Below are 22089 nucleotides of genomic sequence, written 5' to 3' on the forward strand. Positions count from 1 at the left end.
CCTGTTACACGTAACGAACGCTTGTCCAGTGGACACACCGCAGTCAAACAAATGGGCAAAGGAAGAACACAGGAAAAGGACTTGTCACACTATAAATCCCATTTAACTTTTTTTTTATTATTATTATTATTTGCACATTTCCACACGGCAACATTCATGTACAGGTCGATCGATCTCACCGCGAGTCCTTTCTGAAGCAATATTGCTGAGACGTGAACACACAGTATAAAAAGAAATGTACCTTTTCCCTGATATGTTCACATAAGGCAGAGAGGTAAGGCACAAAATTGTCCAGATCACTCCCTCACTGCCTCTTCGAAAAACACAGCAGAATGAAAATAAAACATTTCAAAACAGGAGTGAGAATATTTGAGCACTGTATTTCCTCATATAGTGGCTCGAAGTGTTTATTTAATACATTGAAAAACATGATCACGGTCAACTAAGGATAAAATGAGCAATTCACTTTTTTTTTTTATGGAATTGGAGAATCTATCTTGTTGTATTTAATAGAATAATGCTGCCATAACAAGCAGTTTTACATTTAACAGTCAGTTTTGTCTATCCACAAAACACATTTCAGATATCAACATCTACATGTTTCCTATCCACTATTGTCATTTAAGATATCCGCAAGTTTGAACTCGGTGGAATGATTTCGTAGAGAACTACAACTGCAATTATGACGAGTCAAAATGGCGTTGTTGATAATTTAATGAATATACAAAACTGAATTGTAGATATCGGTAAAGAAAACCCCGTAATTACAAATAATAGAAAGCCATTGTTGATGTCAACAATGTGAATTCCAGACAGTTGACATTAGTTAGCTTTGTCAACTTCCATTGCTGGTCACATGGTCACCCTCTGCTGGTACAACCAAGTACTGCACAACATTTCATCTAAAATGCTTAATTTCACACAAGCAACCACATTCTTCACGAGCGTCATTTCATCATATTTTTTTTAAATAAATATGTTTTGATTAAAAAAAAAAAATATATATATATATATATATATATATATATATATATAAATCAGGGGATGCTGTTGCTTGAAACAAAAACATTATTAAGTGACCTCTTTGACAACAACATGGTGGCAGTGAAGAAAAGCCTCATATGCTTTGGTAGGTGTTGCTGTTTTGTTTAGCGACTGGGTTCTTCAATGCCTCGGTGTCTAAGATCTGAGTTAATTACAGTTGCTACTCATTGCTACAAAGGGGAAAAAAAGCTCTATTTGAGTTGGAGGCCACTATTTGAGGAAATACGACTTGCTCCAAAGCCTACTACCACAACTGTCAAGACGTGATCAAGAAGAGAATTGGAAATCTGTTAAAATGATAAAGTCCGAGTGTGTGTGTGTGTGTGTGTGTGTGTGTGTGTGTGTGTGTGTGTGTGTGTGTGTGTGTGTGTGTGTGTGTGTGTGTGTGTGTACTAATTAATGCACTGTAAAAGCAATTCCATCACAGGTTGGGTGCCAGCCAGTTCAGGAATTTCATTGCTAGCTCAAATCCCAAGAAGCAAGCCTGAGGACGCAAATAGACAAAAAAGTTTCATTAGAATGACTCGGATTCTTAGTCATGTGTCGCGTGTATGCCGCCATTTGCATGCTAACATCATCACTCCCTGCTACATGCTAACATGCTCTCATACTGAAAGCGGTCCGTAAAAATTATATCCATCTCTGGAGCCAAGTAAATTAACAAATATTACAAAACTATACTTTGATATTTTAATTAAAATGCACATAAATAGCAAAATGTCTTAAAACAACGAGATTAAAGGCTTATGTTTCAACGTAAAAGTTAAAAACACAACTGAACTGTGCTTAGGCAGTGATTATATTGCGCAACTGCAGGTACTCATACCACACTTAAAGAATCATTGTTATACATATAGTGATGATTATGTACATATTTATATACTCACAGCGTTTGCAGGAAAAGCTCGAAGCATGACAGCATTGAAACCTTTATATAATGAGCCAATGCCTTCCTCTCTGATCAGCTCACGCAGAACATCCCGGAAGCCATTGGGATACTTTCCCTCAGGAGCTATAGTGATCGACACAAACAAACTATTACTCTAGCTTTAGAAAATTAGCAAAGCAATTGAGCTATCTTCATTGTCTCCTTAAAAGAAGCAAATAAGAACCCGGTCGATATCACTCATTCAAACAGTACACAGTTAGCTTGCTAATTGCTTCATGTTGCTAAATGAAGGTCCACCATATGCTCAATAAATGCTAACGTTAGCCAAAAATGTCCACCCCAGCTTACACATTTTTTTTTGTTTGCATACATGTCTGCTTGATTTAAAAAAAATAAAAATAAAAATATGGGAGCTTGACTAATATGTCGTCGTCAACTTCATACAATAATTATTAAGTTCTACTCAAGTTTGAGTCGCAGTTATGTATGTTCAATATCATAAAAAAAAAACAGCAATGTTTTTTTAGGCTAGCTATGTTTACTTGTTTTAAAAAAATCTTGCCAAGTACTCTTAAGCATTCAGTTTTTTTTTTTTTTTAAATGGTATATGTTCTATGCAGCTCCACTAGTCTAATTCTGATTAATATTGCACATGTGAAATATAAATAACGCAACAAAATTTAACTCAGAGGGCGGCCATTTTGCCAATTGCTAAAGGCTCAGGTAAAACGACCAAATCATGGCTCAGCTCTCGAACATCACATGTCCAAACTCGGAAAACAGGCAAGCTGTGATTGGCCGTTACCTGAGCAACTGTGATGTCATTTTCAGTCAACAGAAAGTAACAAAATGGCCGCCCGCTGAGATGGATTTAAATAAAGTGGATTTTGCTGCTATTGTAAAGAAAATTTGGGGGACTCCCGCTTTATAACCAATTTTTGCTGGCCCATTTAAAGCCATGTCCTCATTTTGAATACCAACTGGTAGGTCGGCACCTGTTTGGTAGCGAGACTTGAGCACGTCAGGGGGAATGGCCACGGCCCAGTTAAATATTCCTGCCATCCCGCCGGCAAACAGCACGCTGGGAATGCTGAGTTCGTCATGACTGGGCGAGCGAGCGAGCGAGAGAGAGAAACAGAAAGAGCAGGTTCGGGTTACGTCTCATTTATATAAAGGGGCTGAGCCGTCGAGAGTTCTCACCTCCTTCCTGCCGGCGTGAGGGCATTCTTCAACCACTCGTATGACATGAAATACATGCCGCTTGCAGGAACATCTGACTCGCACACAAAAGTCTTGGATTATTACACACCTGGCTAACTTAATTGCAAAGCAAACTAAAGCAGCACCTCTCATGAGAGTCAACGCGGTGCCTTTGTAGATTCCTCTGATGCCGGACTCCTTGTAGAGCTGCTTGACGCAATCCATCGGCCCGGCGTACTTCACTTTCCCAGAGGAAGCCTGGATCTACACGCACGCACACACTCGCAACTTAGCAACGTCTTTTGACCTTTGCTGATCATAAACATGCATTTCAATCAAATGTTTTAATGAGTAAACAGTTAAGTGCGCTTTATATTGTCTATCTAGAGCAGGCGTCAGCAACCTTTCCTGTCAAGAAATACATTTTATGCCAAATAAATAACCAAAAATGTGTCTGGAGCCGCAAAACATTTGAAGATTGTGATGATGGGAACAGTGTCTTACTGTGAGTCTAATTGTAGGCCCAAGAGCTAATTAGAGTTGCACCACAAACGACACAAAAATATGCAGCATCCAATACTTTGGCAGTCATTTTCTTCTACCTTTCATCTTTAGTTGTTGATAAAAAAAAATTGTGTGTGTAATTTTTCTTACATTTTTAGCCTTTTCTGCCTTTCCCTAAAATTCATGGCATTTTACGGACATATTGTGGTCATTTTCTGCCTCTCTACTTCCTTTTTTTGGAAAATTTATGGCTATTAAAAAAAAAAACTGTAATTTTTGCCAGTAAATTTCTGATATTTTTGGCATTTTTGTGGACATTTTATGGTAATTTTCGTGATTTAAAAAAAAATATTTTCTGCCTTTTGTTTTTGGACATTTTATTTTCTGCCTTTTTTGTATTCAATTATCTGACTTTTTGGGCAATTTCATGGACAATATATGGTAAATTTCTGCTGTTCTTTTGGCATTTTATGATTACTTTTTGGATATTTTTAGGTAATTAAATAAAAATCATCTTTTTCTGACAACTTAAAAATTTGGATTCTTACCTATCTGATTCCTTTAAATCAATCTTCCACTTCAAACCCCCCCAAAAAATATTTACAATATAATGTTGTACGCACCCTGACTAGTCTAAAAATATGTAAAAAATGTTTTATTCAGTTTTACAAAAACATTTTTTTTTTTGGAGGGGGGATTTCCATAAAAAGCCACATGTGGCTCCAGAGCCGCAGGTTGCGGACCTGATCTAGAGTGTGGATTTCCACCTATTGTGGGTTGGTCAGCAACATATTGCACGCAATAAACAGTGTTTTGAGGTTAGCTAACCTGAAGTAGACATTTGATTCGCTCGCCAGGAGTCATGATGGCCGTGGTGAAGATGCCGGACAACATGCCCGCTGCAAACAGCTGTGGATACCTGCAGGAGGGAGGCAAAGTCGTCACGCTCAGTGCCGGCAACTACCAAATCGCCACGGAGGCAGAGTAGTAACCTACGTGAGGATATCATTGGGGGTTTTCTGCTGCAGTTTCTTGCCCAAACCGAAACCGAAGAAGCAGACGGCAAACATTGGCGTGACTCCAATGATGGGGGCTGCCATACCTTTGTAGAGCCCTTTTACTCCCTGCAAAGAGGAAGATGGAGAGCCTACTTCCACATTTGGCAAAACCTGTTTTTAAGCACTTTCTGCTCTTGACCACTATTCGAGCAAATACGGTATTTAACCTCAAGATAAAGTTGCACGGCCGCTTACCTCTTTAGCTAATGTCTTTTTACAGCAATCAATTGTCCCAGCATACACGAGGCTCTCTCCTGGCTTGGGCTTTGGTTGAGTCTGTAGACGCACCTGAGAGAACAATTTAAACGCAATATTATACAAAAATACAATGCATTGTAGGATGGTGAGTGAGTGTGCAGTGTGCTGGGAGGAGACACGCAGAGACGATTGCACGTTAATGTGGGTCAAAGTACAGTAATGCTGTACAGTACACGGTCATTTTCAGCTAGATAAAAACGCTGTTTATAATCCAGCAACTGCCTTTATGTGGGAAACACTGAGCGAATGCTTTGGCACATGCACGCACGATTTACTTTTATAGTGTCGAGGGGGTGACCGGCAAAGACGAGGCAGACTCCGCCGAAACCTCCAGCGAAGAAGTTCTTCATTGGGCTGATCGGCTGCGGCTGTTTTGACATTTTGACTTTTCGCTTTGGAAAGACAAAAACAAAGACTATTAAGATGTACGCATAAGTATACATGGAGGGGGGAAAAAGAGAAGACAATTAGCTCACCTGATCGGCCGCAGCTACAGGAGGAATTATTGCAAGTGAGTGGCTGTCTTAACCGCTGGACCTTTAACCCACATATAGACCCGGACCGATTTGACTGCAACACACAGCGAGACTGGTACGTCGTTTGTTGTCCGGTTTAACCAGTTTACTTGCGGAGTTTCTTGAATGTATCACTTGTCTTTTAAAATTATATTTTCGCATTTTTTTTCTTTGATTGCAACACTTATTCTTTTAATATTAACACATATATATATTACAACATTTAATTTATATCTTAATTGTGACTCAACTGTTTCATTTAGTAACTGAAGGAATGCAATTATAATGCAGTACTATACTGTATTTATTACAATTGAGTGAAAGTAACATTTTAACTGTACAGCAAATTACTGTAATAGATTACTGTATGTTATACTACTAGAGCAAATATGTTTAGTTTAAGTCTTTTTGTACACACTGGTTCATATGCAGTTAAGTTCAAAACGTGTTATATATTATACAGAATTATTAGACACATTAAAATACTGTTCAGAAGACCTATTCCTATCTAATTCCTTAAATAAATTTTCATGTATCTTGAGATGCTAAATATGGATTTTCATTAGCTGTAGGCTACAAAAAAAATTCACTCTGCTGTGAATCCACCATGAATACATATTTAATAAACATAAATATCCCAACAGCTTCCACTTTTAAAAATAACTTTATTAGCATGTTATTTGAGTTAAAGAACCAGAGATGTTCATCTCTCTCATTGGCTGTAAACTAACACACAACTGATGAATGGATGCTGGAACACAATACAAAAAATATCAGATATCACCTCTGGATTATGTATACCGTTTTAAGAGATATGTTTCCAGACAAAGAATCCATGTCACAGACATACAAAAACAAAACAAAAAAACACCAGAACAGTCAAATGAGAGGACACCACCATTCCACCAATAACAACACAATGTAAATAAATCAAGGACATTTTTTTGTTAAATTATTAGATAAGATGAAATTCAGTAGATACTAAATGCAACACAGCCGGGTTTGCTGAAGACAATAACTGCAGAACATCAGACAAAGCTACAGTACAAAGCTCGATTGCATGTGAAATGCAGCATTGTGGGTTAAAGTTTTTTAATTTTATTACGCTATAAAGTCCACTGACCCTGATGCGTGAGGAACTTTGTAAGTAAGCACACAAGACAAGTTAGTTTGCGAAAAGCATGTGTCAGGAAGTCAACCTGTTTCTCTTGCTCTATTTTACTTCAACTGTGTTTGATGAAGTGATGAAGCAACCCCGGTGTTGGGTGGGGTTAGGTAAGTATGTAAAGTCAGTTGTAATAGAATATACGCTATATTCATTTTTGTAAGGAAAATACTGCTCTACATGGCACTATAGCAATTGATTGAGTGCATTTTGGTTAGAATAAGCTCTACACACGTTTTCTGTTATTTTAATAGAAGAAAACGACACATTTATTGGGCTCCTTTTATTGCTTACGAGTCAAACAGCATGTTATTTTGGCCTCTATTTCCAAGCTATGGCCTCACTATTTTTGTGCAATTTTCATGTTTTTCCCCCTCATTCGATCATCAAAACACACCATTCTCAAATAAAAGTAACAAATTCTACCACATCCCATGCATGCTGCAGCAGTGGACAACAAGTCCAAGGAAACACTGGCATATACTGTAAGTGATTGCGTCTCTCAGCATTCAAGGCATCACTTCTCCCTACCGCACCTCCCTGTAGTGTGCGATAGTGTGTGATATGCGTGATACTGACACGGGCCCTAGAAAGTAATATTTTCCATTTGTGGCATTGAAGTGCTACTACGCCCCAAAGTGTATTTTCTTTTCCCTGGCGGCATCCCTGTTGATACCACAACATAAGGTGAGTTAGTATTGACCGGTGCTGATCTGCGGAAACTCCTTGTAGATCTGCTGCACGATTAGCTTATCCATCTGTTTGGCCGTAGCGCTGCCTTCATCCTCCCCAGGGTCTTCCTCCTCCCTGAGAATCCTCTGCAGCGCCCCCTGCAGGTCGGAGAGGCGGTGCTGGTGCTCCAGGTAATCCGTCGAGCGCATGATGGAGTGCATGAGGGAGAGGTACTCCATGCGGAGCTTCGGATGGAGATAGTGAAAAAGAAGAAATAGAGGGAAATATTTAGGCGGCAATTTTCACAGAGAAATATTTTCTTGGACACAGAAAATGAACACATCTGTTTTCTGATGCAAAAATGAGACCACGTTCATTCATTTTTTAAAGTAAATTATATGACCTGTAAAAGTCAATACAAAATACGAGTGTAATATACTGTATATATGCTTAATTGTATTATGTATTTGTTTTAACTTCAGTTACCAAATACAGTGTGCTATGGTTGCCTTACGAAGGGCCTGGTTTGAAGTTTGAGTCTAAAAATACTGTATGTAACCAAATGCAAAAATATTTTTTATTTTTTTGCAGACTAATAATAGTACCCATGATAACAATACCAAGTACCAATACCACTTTTGATACAAAAAAAACCCAGACATAATTTTAACTCATTTACTCCCCAAAACGTATAAAACCGTTCTATTTTAATTATTGCCACGGTCCCAAAAACGTATTTGTATTGTATTGTTTTTGTTTTTTTATGCTAGAGCATACAGAAGGCTTTGATGCAGCCTCTGACCTAAAGAGGGCGATTAAAGCAATGGTAGTTATTAACAAAAACGGCCAGCAGGTGGCAGCAGAGGAAAAGAGATCAACCAGGGCCATGTTGCAAAAAAAGCTATTTTAGCCAGTGTTTTAAAAAAGATTTGTGAATAATGATTAAACTAAGCTGTATAATATTCTAATGCTAATTGCTGCAAAACGTAAATAGATAGAATCGAAGTGACTCTAATCTTTCTTTTGGTAGGTTCCATGTTGTTGTTGTTTTTATAGCAATAGAATACAATATTCTGTGGGCCTTGCAAAATCAGTCAAAATCCAGTAAAACAGCTGGGAGCGAAGGGGGTTGCTTCATTGACAATGGCTGGGAGAATGAGTTAAAGAAAGACCTACATATCCCAGTGGAGCATTTTCCTTAAATCTGCATGAAATGAATGGCAATATTCTATTATCTTTTTCCATTTGTTCATATAAATCACATTTTGTATAGAACATACAATAAATGGTACCAGCCCGATAACAATACTTATCGGTGTTCACCCATCCCTAGTAACAATTATGTGGCAATTTTTACTGGAGTGTTATGAATAAAGTATTTTAGTTGTCCTTGTTGCTACTTTTAGTCCTGTATGTTGCAGTCATTGAAACACAGGGTAATTTTTTAAAAATTACATGAATATATAACTTCTTTTGGGGGGGGGGGTAATTCGGAATATCGTTTCTTTTTGCTGATGAGAGAGTAATCATCCTTTTACTATTTTCCATAGTGACTATCCCTGTTAAAGGTCAAGAAGAGTCATCTGTGATTATTATTATTATGGGGCCAATAAAAGGCCTTATTTCAAGGTATTGGTACGCATGATGGCGGCCGATACCAGTATCGGTTTCTCTCTTGTAGCCATTTTACGATCAGGAACTAGAAATGAGAATATATAAAATAGAAAATTGACATTAATGTCATGCAATTTTAATCTAAAATGCTATATTGGGATGTATAGGTCTTTCTTTTAAATTATCAGTCATTGTTTTTTTGGGGGAAAACCTTTGTATCAAAAAGTACTTGTGGTATCAGTACTTGGTATCGGTATCGTGACTGCTAGGAGTTGAGTACTTGTACTCGTAACGGTCTGAAAAAAAAGTGAAAAAAGTGTTATCGAACATATCTAATAAAAAAATAAATAATTCAGAAGATGATCCCAAAGTGATATTAAACATCTTTAAGTGTCTCTTGGCTCACCTTGTCTCCAGGCGAAAGGTCAGAAATCTGCCGCACCGCGATGTCAATCATCACCATCATGTCGGTGCGGTAAAAGATGTCGGCCGTGTCTCGACTGGCGAAGACGTCCTGCAGGAACTTCAGCACGGCGTGAGGCGCGGGCGGCATGTGCTTGAACATACACACGGGGTCGTCTGCAGGGGAGTCAACACAACAGTGAAGGTCGTGCGCAAGACGGGAGGACGGGTGCGAGCGAAACAATCAGGCACCTCCTCGGTTGAGGATCAGCAGCACTTTCTCTGACAGAATCTTGACGTTCTTCTTCCTCAGCTGCTGCATGATGACGTTGTTGCTCGGTGCTGCGTGGCCAGAGAAAAGAGGTCAACTACTGCAGAAATGTTGTTTATGCGGACGTTATCGGCGGCCACCTGTGTGGTGCAGGTTGAAGGCCAGCAGCAGGTTGAGGAAGAGGTCAGGCAGCTGCTCCGTGGGGTCCGAGGGATGTCCGTCCTCCACCACGTCCAGCAGGAACTGAACAAAGTCGCCATTCAAGTGTTCTGAACGCGGGGAAAATAGATGAGCCCGTCAAAATGACAGCACACGTTTTGCATATTGCGACGGCGACACACGTCAGCGTCGGCCGGATGCCACTGAGACCATTTTAAGCGCTTTGGCACACGCGTTTATGTTTGTGTTAATGCTTCGGGATTACCCAAAAATATTTGGAACTGTGCGTTGTCTGGTTTATTACAGAGAGAACACTGTGGCGCGATGTAACAGGATTATTGGGATTACATTTATTTATTGCATTTCCTGAAGTTAGACAGGATGCATATGTAGGCCACAGTCAACAGCTGTAATATTAAAACAAAGATGTGATGAAGATGAAGATGAAGAGAGTGGCCCCACCCTCTGCTCGCCCCTGGTTTGAAACCTACTATGAAACTCCAAACCTAGATAAAAAATGTTTTAACAATAACCCGAGTGTAAAACCCTACCTTGAAATCCTAACCATAGATTACAACTAATTTGAAACCCTAACTCTAGTTTAAACCCTGAGGTCACATATTCTGATGCTAATCCTGTCACTCCACTGTTACAAATTGTGACCCAAGTTTGAAGCTCGAAATTCAAACTCCAGTTTACAATGCTACTTTGCATCCCTAACATGAGTTTGAAACCCGACATTAAAAACCTAACCTGACTTTGAAACCATAATCCTAGTTCCAAACTGTAATTCAAAACCCTAAACACCAATTTAAAAATCTTACTTTGAAGTTTTGAAACTCAAACCAAACTTCAAAACCCTAATTTGAAACCCTAAACTTAGTTTCAAACCCTAACCTGAGTTTGAAAACCAATTTTAAAAACCTTACCCTAATTTGAAACAGTTTGAAATTCTAATTTGAAACTGTAACGCTATATTAAAACACCAATCTTAGTTTGAAACCCCAATTAGAAACCCTAACCTGAGTTTGAAACCCGACTTTAAAAACCTAATCTGACTTTGAAACCCTAATCCTAGTTTAAAACTGTAATTCAAAACTCTAACACTAGTTTAAAAATCTTACTTTGAAGTTTTGAAATTCAAACCGAATTTTAAAACCCTAATTTGAAACACTAAAATTAGTTTGAAAATCTTTTTTTAAAATCCTGGCCTTAATTTAAAAACCGAATCAGTGTTTAAAATTCCAATATGAAACATTAACCCTAGTTTAAAATCCTACTTTAAAACTCAAACCAAACTTTAAAACCCTAAATTGAAACCCTAACCTGAGTTGGAAAACCAACTTTAAAAACCTGAACCTAATTTGAAAACCTAATTCCAGTTTAAAACTCTAATTCCAAACTCTTAACACTAGTTTAAAACCCTTCTTTGAAACTCAAACCAAACATTAAAACCATAATTTGAAACACTAAGCTTAGTTTGAAAACTTACTTTAAAAACCTGACCCTAATTTTAAACAGTTTAAAATTCAAATTAGAAACCATAACACAATTGTAAAACCCTACTTTGAAACTCAAACCCAAGTTCAAACCCTCATTTGAAACCCCAACTTGACTTTGAAAATGTACTTTTAAACCCTAACCCTACATTAAAACTCTACCCCTTGTTTAAGCTCTAATTTGAAACCGCAACACTAGTTTAAAACCCTACTTTGAAACCTGAGGTCACAGTAATCCTGTCATCCCACTGTTATAAATTGTGAGCCTACTTTGAAACCCTAATCCAAGTTTAAAACCCTACTTTGAAACTCTAACCCTAAACCCTCATTTCATCAACCAGAGCTTACCGTAGTGATGATACGGCACTTGTTCTCCCATTGAGAAAATCATAGTAAGCACCAAAGCGGTGTAACACATCTTCTGGTGCTCTGAGAAATGTGGGGAACACAAACAAACGCACCTTAGTCATAAACAGGCCTACGTGTACACACCAGATCGCAAAATGAATAATCAGCCGCCCACCTTGTGTGTCGGTTTGCAAGTCCCGAGCGAGCTCCATGGGGAGGATGGAGTTGAGCAGGGTGGAGATGAGAGAAGCATCCAGACTGCACATGGCGCCAAACACTTTGAGAAGCAGCAGCCGCAAAGACACGCGGAGCTCCTACGCCGCCGCCGCCGCCGCCGCCGCCGCGCGACAGTGACAGTGAACCAAGAGTGCATGCATACCGTTACCGTGGCGACCGCGGTTCTCCAAGAGGATTTTTGAAGAATTGTTCTTACCATCTGATAATAGGAAACCAGCGAGAGCACGTTCTCATAGTGGCTGGACTTGCACATCCTCTTACACACCTCGGGATCTGCATCAGTCTAAAAATAAAAATAAATATTTGTATCAGAAATCATTTGACTGGATGGAAACACCGGAGGATCTTCGGGTGCCTTCAAAGCTGGTCTGAGCATCCCCGCTTGATTGTAGCTTTTAGTCAGTCGGAAAATGCAGAGCCAAAAGATTTGGCAGGCTGAGTCAGTCTTTAATAACACGGTCGTCGGATCTGTAAACTGGCCTGTCTGATCCCATCAGACATGTCTGGTATTTCCAGCAGGATCTGGATGTGTGTCCTCTGTGCGGATTCAACGTTCATCTGACTGAAACTCTTTCATTACACTGTACGGCGAATGATAGTTGTATCAACCGTGGAGTAGCTTTGTTGGGATTTGTACCTCAACGCTGCACTTCACCAAATCAGACAGGGCATACAATAATATTCATAGGCATATATTCTTTATCCTCTGCAAAAAAAAAACGACCCATATTATTGCAGCTTAGTTGAGCCTGGTCGCGGAACGAATTAAATGTCAGGACACGTTCATATCTAGAAAGGGTTTTAGCGGCATTTGATAGCATCTTTGGTTGGTTCAGAAATAGCTTCCACAGAAAAAAAGGTGATTAACTGAATTTGTGGACACAATCACGCGTCTCACCAGAATCTTGAGGAGCTCCTCGAGGTAGCACGCAATGAGGGCGTGGTCTTCGTGGAGCGCCCAGCTGCGCTGCTGGGAGTCGTCCCGGTGGCGGGCCAGGTCGCCGAAGATGACTTCCAGCCGCTGCTCGTCGTGACACAGCTGGCCTCGCGGCAGCGTCGCACCCAAGTCCTGCACGGATGTCAGAGGCAGTCACGTAACGTGGGCGCATACGCTTTTTGCAGCACTTTTTCTATTTTTCGTTTCTTTTTTTTTTTATAAAGTGAAAGTCTTCTGGAGTACAAGTGAAAGCTTTTAGGCAATGCTTATTTATAGATTGCCACAGTTCATGACCTCCCCCAGGGATGTTTTTATCAGCACAGGTTTCATTTTCAATAGATCAATGTCGATTTTTTGAATGGATGGCAATTCTTCCCTGTTAATTTTTTAGATGATAATTCTCATATTTACATAAAAAGCATTCACATTTGAAATTGCCTACTGTTTATGATGTAAAAAGCGACAGTGGAACCTCTATAGTCAAATGCCCCTACACAATTCAGCTCATTTGCTCCCAAAAACATTCTATTTTAAATACTGGCTGGCATGGTCCCAAAAACGTATTTAAACGTTTAGTTAAAAAACATTTTTTTTTTATGCAAGAGCATACAGAAAGCTTTGATGCAGCTTCTGACATGAAGAAGTGGCTTAAAGCAATAGTAGTCACTATAAAAGAAAAAAACTAAAACAGCCAGCAGGTGGCAGAAGAGTATAAGATCAATCAGGGCCATGTTGCAACAAGCTCTTTTTGCCAGTGTTTTCAACAGTTTTGTGAATAAAGATAAAATTGAGCTATATTCTCATGCCAATAGCTGCAAAGCGGAAACAAATACAGATACTTTTTTTTCCTGATGAAAGACTCTAATCTTTCTTTTGGTAGGTTCCATATTTTTATAGCAACACAATATTCTGTGGGCCTTGCAAAATCAGTCAAAAGCCAGTAAAACAGCCAGGAGCGAAGGGGGTTGCTTCAGTGAAAATGGCTGGGAGTGAATGAGTTAATCAAAATGTGTTCAAACCACAACCAGGCATGATTGTGCATCAGCATATGTTGCGAGTCAAAAATAAAAAACTGAAAAAAGTGTCTTCAGTCCTGGCTGCTCTTTCCTAAATCACCAATAGTTCAACAATAATAAGGGGAAAATATTAGTAATTAATTAATAATAGTATAATGGTGCCTTAACATACAACTGGCTAAGTTCTTACCGCAGATTACGTTGTGTAATTAAAACACACCACATTACTTTGTTTTTCGAATGTCCATTTAGCTTAAAACTAGCAAATAGCACAAAACACTGTTGACATGCTAACAAAAAGCAGTGACTTTGCTGTGTTACAACACTTTAAGCAACAGGTATTTGAACCCAAACAATGGGGCAACACATGTAGAAAGATATAATAACAATACTCAAAGGCATGTATTTCTTTATCATCTGTGAAGAACTAATGTTAACATTAAGTAAAAAATGTGGCAAAAACGGTTTAATAATTTTAATTATTTAGTCATTAATGCTTTGTTTTCATAAATGACAATATTACATAGTGGTGTTTTTTTATTTAAAAAAAATTACAAAATACTTTTGTTTGTTTTTGGGGGGTGGGGGGGCTGAAACGGATTCATGGCATTTTCATTCATTTCAATGTGGAAAAATGTGAGATGTTTTGAGTTACAAGTATGGTCCAAGAACAAACTGAACTTGTATCTCAAGTGAGCTACATTTAGCTTTCCATTTTTTTGTTTTTCTTTATTTTGGCTTAACACAACATAACCATTGGTCATTTTAGATTTAGATGTTAGATTTATTTATTTATTTCTGTGGATTTTCTTTGTGTGTGCAAAATCCCCCCCCAAAAAAGAGATCACCCAGCTTGGATGGATTTTGCTCAATCTTAAATATTCCACTACATTTCTGTCACAAATCATCTCTCTTTCAAAGTAAATATCCTCTTTATATGTTTAGATGCGCTGTCAAATGTCATGAGATCCACTTGTAATGTGTTGTGCTTATGTACGATCTTGTTACACGTTGTTCCCTCGGAACCGCAAGTGACAAATATTTAAGCCTTGGCGGAGGTCAAAAGACTCACGTATCAAGTTTGACACAGCAAAGCAGGAAACGAGTGACATGATAAACGCCCCCTCCCCCACTTTCTCTCATAGCTAAAAAGAGCTCGAGCTGAAATTCTAAACGGCCGCTGCGTTCTCTTTTAAGCGTACGAGGCTCCGTGACGCAAAGAAAACAAGTCTAACCTTGCTCTCCACCAGCGACAAGAGAACTCGTTCCAGGGCGGAGGAGGAACGAGGCAGGCTGGTCTGCAGGTGGCCCACCACCACCCCGACGGCCACTCGCGACAGCTCGTAACTTAAGCCCGTGTTCTTCCGCACCAGCTCGATCAGTTCGGCCCCGATGGTCGGGGGGACCGGCTCGGTGGAAGCGGGGCTGTCGGGGCGGCTATCCGCAAGGGACGGCGGGGCGAGTGGCCACTCGCTGTCTGGATGCTCCTCCTCGGCGGCGGGGGGCTGCGGGGGCTGCGGCGCTGGGCTCTTCTTGGTTGGGGCTGGCTGAGCGGAGGATTCTGAAGGCGCCGCGGCGGGCTTGACGCGGGACGGTACGGGGGGAGGCGGGGTGCTGGAAACACTTGGGAGGCTGACGTCGGAGGACACCGCAGACTCTAAAGAGGTGCTGCTGATTGTGAGGGAGGGGACGGGGGACGGAGGGAGAGAAGACAGTCTGGAAGGGATGTCCGGCTCTGGAGAAAAGGAGAGAGGGAGCTTAGGGCTCAGCAACATTTACTTTAAAAAGGGCCATTTTAAGCCAAATAAATAACAAAACATTTCTGGAGATGCAAACAAATGGAACATTGTGATGAAGGAAAAGTAATGCTATAACTGCAGCAGAACAGAAAAATATGCAGCATCCAATCAGTAGAAATTCATTTTCTGTCTTCCAACATATTAGGGTAATTTTCTGCCTTTCTTCTTCCTTTTTTGGACATTCTATGGCAATAAAAAAAACCTGCCTTTTTTGCTATCAATTTTCTGACATTTTTGGCAATTTTGTCGACATTTTTAGGTAATTTTTTTTAGGTGTTTTGTTTTTGGACAACATTTTCTTTCCAGCCTTAACTTTGATCATTTTTTAAAAACTTTTTTTGGGGGGGCAAGTTTGTGGACACTTTATGGTAATTTTCTGGAATTTTTTTTCTTTTGTTTGTGGACATTTTATAGTTATTTTTTAAACGTCTTCTTATCTTCTTTTATTATCCATCCATCCATCCATTTACTACCACTTATCCAAGGTCGGGTCCCGGCAGCAGCAGCTTTAGGAGGGAAGCCCAGACTTCCCTGTCCCCCGCCACTTCAACCAGCTCCTCCGGCGGGATCCCAAGGCATTCTCAGGCCAGCTGAGAGACATCCGAACCAGATGCCCGAGCCACCTCAACTGGGGAGCAAGAGGGGAGCAGCGGCTCGACCCTGAGTCCCTCACAGATGACCGAGCTTCTCACTCTACACCCTACGGAGGAAACTCACTTTGTCCGCTTGTATCTTGTTCTTTCGGTATCTCCTTTTTTTTTGTTATTATTATTATTATTATTATTATTACATTTTCTGACTTTTTGGGCAATTTTGTGCGCCTAATTTACCTGCCATGCATGTCTTTGGAATGTGGAAGGAGACCGGATTACCCGGAGAAGACTCACGCAGGCACGGGGAGAACATGCAAACTCCACCCAGGAAGGCCGAAGCCCGGACTCGATCTTACAGCCCTCAGCACTGGGAGGCGGACATGCTTACTTTATTAAACAAATTATTTTGCTTTATTCCATACATACAACTAAAACCAATACTAAAACTAATAAAAAATAAATATTATAATAATAATAAAAAGCATTTTTGGGGGGGAAAATAAAAAACAATGAAAATTATCAACCCACTTAAAAACTATTTAAAACTAGCTAAATTTAAAGTCAAAACTAAATAAAAACTAAATGTAAGGAAAAAAATCCCAAGCTATTTTAAACCTGCTGCTAAGAGCTGGGCGTTTTTTCCAGCTAGGCCTGGCAAATCCAGATGACAAATTCATGCCGACGCCCACTCACCTGTCCGCCGGTTGTTGCGTTGTTTCTCAGGTGGCGGTGGCGTGATTGGAGCCGCGCGGCGAGGCTGCGGTGGCACCTGCATGAAGAGATGCGGGCGAGGCGAGGGTGAATTAACACTAAGCACATGAGTTAAATTTGAAAGTGGGAATTCAGCTGCATGTTTGAACAAACATAGTTGTAAATAAAGGTTCTGGACGGGGGTCACCAGCCTGGTGCCTGTTCTAAAAATAGCATCGGTAGGGATGTGTGAGAACCGATACTAAATATCGGAATCGGGCAGATACTCTGCCTTATATCAAGGTGTTGGTACTCTTCTAGCTGTTTTACGATCAGGAACAAAAAATTGGGATTATAGAAAATGCATATGTATCGTGAGAAAATATTGACATGACCAGGTCTTTACAACACTACCAGTCAAAGGTATGGACACTTTGCAGTGATAGTGAATTATAAATGTAGTGGGGCAGCTACATGTAAATATCATTAATGATTAAAAATAGCTAAATTAATTTAAATAAAGCTAATTTATGCAAATGCATATTTCAGAAGTGTGTATCTAACTGGTAGCTTTTCATATTGATCAGTACCCAAGAAGTAGCTCTCAGTTTCAAAATGTTTGGTGACCCCTGTTCCAGACTCATTTGCATTAAGTAGCAAGCTGTGCTATGCACAGACAGACCATATTAAAAAATATATAAAGTTGTATTAAGGTGTAAAAAAAAAAGAAAAAAAGTGCTTTTTGTGATAAAAAGCAAAACGGCAAAATTAGTGCCACCTGATAAAAGCCGGGCTCTCCATGCATGCTGTCCATGCTCCCTGATAAGGGGATGCCTCCCTGTCGTCCGTAGTCTCGGTTATTAAGGCCATTGGGCAGCGGAGGAGTTTGGCTGAGAGAGATTTCACTGCTGGACGCCGGCAGGCCTTGCGAGTGTCCTGATATGCTCCGCCGTGCGAGCGTCTCCTTTCTGTGATGGATCAACTTTCTACAACAGAAGCATAAACTCGTTGGAATTGCAATACAATGCGTTTGTCGTTGTGGAAATGTTGCGGATGCTATTCAATTATAGATATATATAGATATAAGATGGTGCAGTAGAGCGTTGCCATTTATCAATGGATTCAAAATTGATCAAGAAGGTTATATGGGGTCAAGTGGATGCACTTTAATGGTGGAAAGTGTAAGTTTGAACCTGACTGGTTCATTCTGAAAACAGCCACATTCCCAGTTAAAAGACAGTGTGCCCACATTATGTCTGTTGTTTATTATTTATTTTTTTACTTCCCCTCTCTAAAAGATGGACTTTTGCTTTCACTTCAATTAACTCATTCACTGCCATAAATTAATTTAAAAAAAAAAAAGATTCTTAAAAATTTGTAGCAAGAGGCGATTAAATGTTTTTAATTGGAATTGATCACATGACTTCACTCGTTAACTCACGATTAATCACAAATTCTATATGTTCTAAATGTACAATTAAAAAAACTAGGTTTTCATACTCTTGTTAACAAAAGTGGAAAAAAATGTTAAACTTATAGAAATACTTCAAATGAATCTTTGACGTTTACAGCTGTCAACGGCAGTGAATGAATAAAAAAAAGAAAGAAAGAAAATATTGTTAAAATATAATTGGGCCGTCAGGCGATTAAAGTTTTTAATCTTAATTAACCGCATGACTTCACTAGTTAACTTGCGATTAATCACAAATTTTATGTACAAAACAAAATTTACAAAATAAAAATATCGAGATTTTCAACAAAAGTGGAAAAAAAATGTTCAACTAATACAAATAGTTAAAATGAATTTTTGACGTTTATAGCCATCAATGGCAGTTAATGAGTTAATAGCTAGTTAACTCTTTATCTTGGGTCTCATTTTTTTATACCACAAAAACCTGGCATTTGAACAGGGGTGTGTAGACTTTTTATAGCCACTTTTTTTCTTCTTATACAGTTAAATATGTTAAGTAGTGTCTGTACTGTGAACTAAAGGGTGGTTCCCGGAAAGGATTATTTAAAATAATTCACATTATTTGTCAGTAGTAAATTGCTTTGGAATTAGCCAATCGTTCCTCAAAGCAACAAGTTCCGGTATACAGTATATACCTTTTTTTCTTTCCTGAAAAGAATAAAAACTGCGATTGATTGTAGGACCAGAAAGCAGTTTGAACTTTGATGTGATGTCATAGCATCGCCTCAAAGCAGCCTATCTTGTGCAAAAAATATCATAGAATCTACAGTACTGTCACATCCTCAGTTTCTTTTGTTGACATTTCAGCATTTCCCATCTCTAAGCAAAATACTTCTATGAACAGTTCTACTCACTGGAGGACATCCCGCTGTTCCAGATTGTATTTGCCTCCATTCTTTAAGGCAACATTGTGGATGCCTTCAATGGCTCTGTCAATGGACTGCAACACATCATCCTGCTCCGGAGCCTGGCGGACAGAAGGAAAAATAAAAGAAACAGAAAATGAGGAGCTGCAGGAATTAAATATTTACTCATGCTTGCATAAAACTTTAAACGCAACAGAGCACACTTCTCGCCTATGGCTGTGTACTTGTGTGTGCTCGAGACTGGAGGAAGGAGAAACTGGGTCAGTTATCTAACAAAAAAAGGCAGCCTTTCAGCCAGCGTCACACATGCTCAGCAAGACTCCAAATTGGAGCTCATTGAAGCTCCGCAGCCAATGTGGAAGATGCATTCATTCACATGCCGGGACTCGTTCACTGATGAGTGCATCACTGGAAGACGCCACTTGTGGGGGGGGGGGGGGGGGGGCGACTGTGTAGGAAACATGCCATTTAGGAGAAGGAGGCACGTTGGCGGAGAGGTGGGATGCATTAAAAATTATTTCAGTCATCTATTTTTCATACTCCTTGTCTTCATGAACTCATTCCCTGCCATTGACGGCTATAGACATCAAAAATTAATTTGAACTATTTCTATTAGTTAAAATGTTTTCCCCACTTTTGTTAACAAAAGTGTGAAAACCTAGATTTTTTTTAATTGACCATTTAGAACAGATATACATTTTTTGATTAATCGTGAGTTAACTAGTGAAGTTATGCGATTAATTACAATTACGTCCCTAATATTTTAAAAATCTTTTCTCTTCTTTTTTTTTAAATTGCGTCAGGCAATTACATTTTTTAAATTATAATTAATCACATGACTTCAATAATTAACTCACGATTTATCACAAATTGTATATCTGTTCTAAATGTACAGTATTTTGGGGGGGGGCGGGGGGGGTCATACTCTTATTAACAAGTGTAAAAAGTGTTAAACAAATAGAAATAGTTAAAGTCACTCTATGTGGCCTACAAAATCAAGTCATGCTGCCATTATCCCTGCTAAAATCTGTACCAAGTGATCAAATTTTCAAGTGTAAATGAAATAACAATGTTTAGATTTTTGCAATTTTGTTAATCTTATTACAGTAACTTCAACAACAATTGAACAAACAATTATTCTCGATTAGTAATCCATCAATTTGTTGTGTAAATGTAATAATATAATAAGGATATTAAACATTTGGAGTCATCATCATCATAAGGGGCCACGACGCTCTGAAGGAAGCTGTAACTGCAAAGTGTGCTGGGACAGAGTTTGACACACCTGCTCTTGAACTACGCAAAATAATCAATAATTTAGATACTCAAACTTTTAACAGTTTTTTCCCCCCAAACTACTATTTACATATGTTTTTGAAGCATTTTTTAAGTACATTATTTTTACTTTCCTATATTTAAGTGAAGTGTTCAAGTACTTGCTCTACTAAAAAAATGTAATGAATGCATATCTATTTACTACAGATAAATTTGTTCTGATCAAATTACAACGATCCAACTAATCTGCCACTTAATACGATTCCACATTCATTAATATGTTTTTTGTCATTCACTTCTGAATTCTCGGCTTTATTTTCCTAATTTGTTTGTTATCGGACTTACTTCTTAATTTTGGTATCCAATAAGAGCATTAATAAATAACAATGGAAAGAATCGCAGCAAAAACAAGTAATATGCCTACTTCACATATAATTTCCTCTTATTTACTTCATATGAACAATATTTTACAATTCCACCTAGGGGTACACCGATCGATCGGCCTGCAGATTTATTGGCTCAGATTTCCTTAATTTTGGAAGATCGGTGATCGGCCGATCCCTTAAAAATAAAACTGATCTTTTCCACCAATCTCATCTCCCTGATCAGAGGTCTGGAAAAAGTCAGCCACTGTCCTGTTGTGCTGAGATGACTAATAGGATTTTCATTTTTATTTTCAGAGAACTATTTCATGTGCAGTTAAAACAACCCATTTGTATTATTTCACTGATACTGTTCAATGTTTTCCAATAACACAATATTGTAACACTGAAGGTATATGTTGCTTGTAATGAAAAAAATTCGGTATCAGCAAAAATCGGGATCGGCAGGTCAGACTTTTTAAAAGATTGCGATCGGTGATCGTCCAGAAAATTGTGATCGGTGCACGCCTAATTCCACCAAATATACATATTATACTGTAAACAATGCGGTTCGTGCCTTTCCAGAGTTCCTGTTGGACACGTTTTTGTACTCTGGGAATGGCGTTTATTTAATTTATACAAAATAAAAAAAATGACTACGCATTTATGACGCTAAACGCCTTGAAACTAACCCCGATGCATCCCAACCCCTCCCATGAACGATCCACGGGCATCAGTCCTTCATTCACCAGATATCTCCTAAAGAGGAGACGCGGTGTTTACCTGAATCTTTTCGATATACGAGGAGGGGATGTAGCCTGTCTCCCCCGAGCTGCAGCGCGAGCCCAGCCACCAGTGTTTGTTGCTCCTCTCCAGGATTAAGAAGCTCTCTCCGGCCCCGAAGTGCAGCGAGTTGGGCTCCGCCGATCGGAAAGCGTACAGAGACCGGTACATGTTGCTGGGCAGCCACGAAAGGAATCCGAACAGTCAAGAAAACCTTTGCGGGGTGATAAAGCGTCCCTGAGAGGGAATAAGTGACCTTTTGGAGATGTTTTTAAAGACGCTACGAAGGAGGCATGGTCCCGGTGGATCACTGCTGTCTATTTACAATGCAGCTCAGATCTGATCACCTGACCTGAGGCTGTTACTGTCGCTAGAGAGCGCTCTTGAGAACAGACACGCCTCTAGGATTACTAATCAACAGCAGAGCCACTCGTTTTTTAAATTGTTTTCTTTGTGTACATG

The 22089-nt window shown here is 39.3% G+C and overlaps 2 protein-coding genes across 3 annotated transcripts; both read right to left on the minus strand.

Annotated features, from left to right (window-relative positions):
* Positions 1–96: 96 nt before the first annotated feature.
* slc25a20 (solute carrier family 25 member 20) lies at positions 97–5520 on the minus strand. Its single transcript, XM_086086067.1, has 10 exons — positions 5430–5520; positions 5229–5345; positions 4891–4983; positions 4634–4761; positions 4466–4556; positions 3280–3397; positions 3134–3206; positions 2929–3038; positions 1932–2056; positions 97–1528 (listed from the first exon to the last, which is right to left on the minus strand). The coding sequence occupies exons 2-10, from the start codon at positions 5331–5333 to the stop codon at positions 1466–1468; spliced, it is 906 nt and encodes a 301-aa protein (XP_085942193.1). The 5' UTR covers positions 5334–5345; positions 5430–5520; the 3' UTR covers positions 97–1465.
* Positions 5521–6113: 593 nt separating this feature from the next.
* Positions 6114–21987, minus strand: nckipsd (NCK interacting protein with SH3 domain). Of its 2 annotated transcripts, none has more exons than XM_086086356.1 (13): positions 21628–21987; positions 19196–19308; positions 17649–17856; positions 16874–16949; positions 15024–15523; positions 12734–12904; positions 12032–12118; positions 11774–11912; positions 11599–11679; positions 9733–9861; positions 9574–9663; positions 9326–9498; positions 6114–7550 (listed from the first exon to the last, which is right to left on the minus strand). In XM_086086356.1, exons 1-13 carry the CDS (start codon positions 21796–21798, stop codon positions 7326–7328), a joined length of 2163 nt encoding a protein of 720 aa, XP_085942482.1. In that variant the 5' UTR covers positions 21799–21987; the 3' UTR covers positions 6114–7325. The 2 variants fall into 2 exon arrangements, with proteins under 2 accessions (XP_085942482.1, XP_085942481.1); XM_086086355.1 differs by having other exon boundaries at positions 17646–17856.
* Positions 21988–22089: the final 102 nt, after the last annotated feature.

Source organism: Leptonotus elevatus, chromosome 10 (genome assembly GCF_054856555.1).
Source record: "Leptonotus elevatus isolate MCC_2025b chromosome 10, RoL_Lele_1.0, whole genome shotgun sequence".
Lineage (NCBI taxonomy): Eukaryota > Metazoa > Chordata > Actinopteri > Syngnathiformes > Syngnathidae > Leptonotus > Leptonotus elevatus.

Coding starts and splice junctions, on each gene's coding strand:
- slc25a20 (XM_086086067.1), bottom strand. CDS start 5,333: ATGTCAAAACAGCCGCAGCCGATCAGCCCAATGAAGAACTTCTTCGCT. Junction 4,984..5,228: donor ACCCCCTCGACACTATAAAA/GTAAATCGTGCG, acceptor TTGTTCTCTCAG/GTGCGTCTACAGACTCAACC. Junction 3,207..3,279: donor CGCGTTGACTCTCATGAGAG/GTGCTGCTTTAG, acceptor TGTGCGAGTCAG/ATGTTCCTGCAAGCGGCATG.
- nckipsd (XM_086086355.1), bottom strand. CDS start 21,798: ATGTACCGGTCTCTGTACGCTTTCCGATCGGCGGAGCCCAACTCGCTG. Junction 17,857..19,195: donor GAACAGCGGGATGTCCTCCA/GTGAGTAGAACT, acceptor CTTCTGTTGTAG/AAAGTTGATCCATCACAGAA. Junction 12,905..15,023: donor TGTCGCTGGTGGAGAGCAAG/GTTAGACTTGTT, acceptor ACATCCGTGCAG/GACTTGGGTGCGACGCTGCC.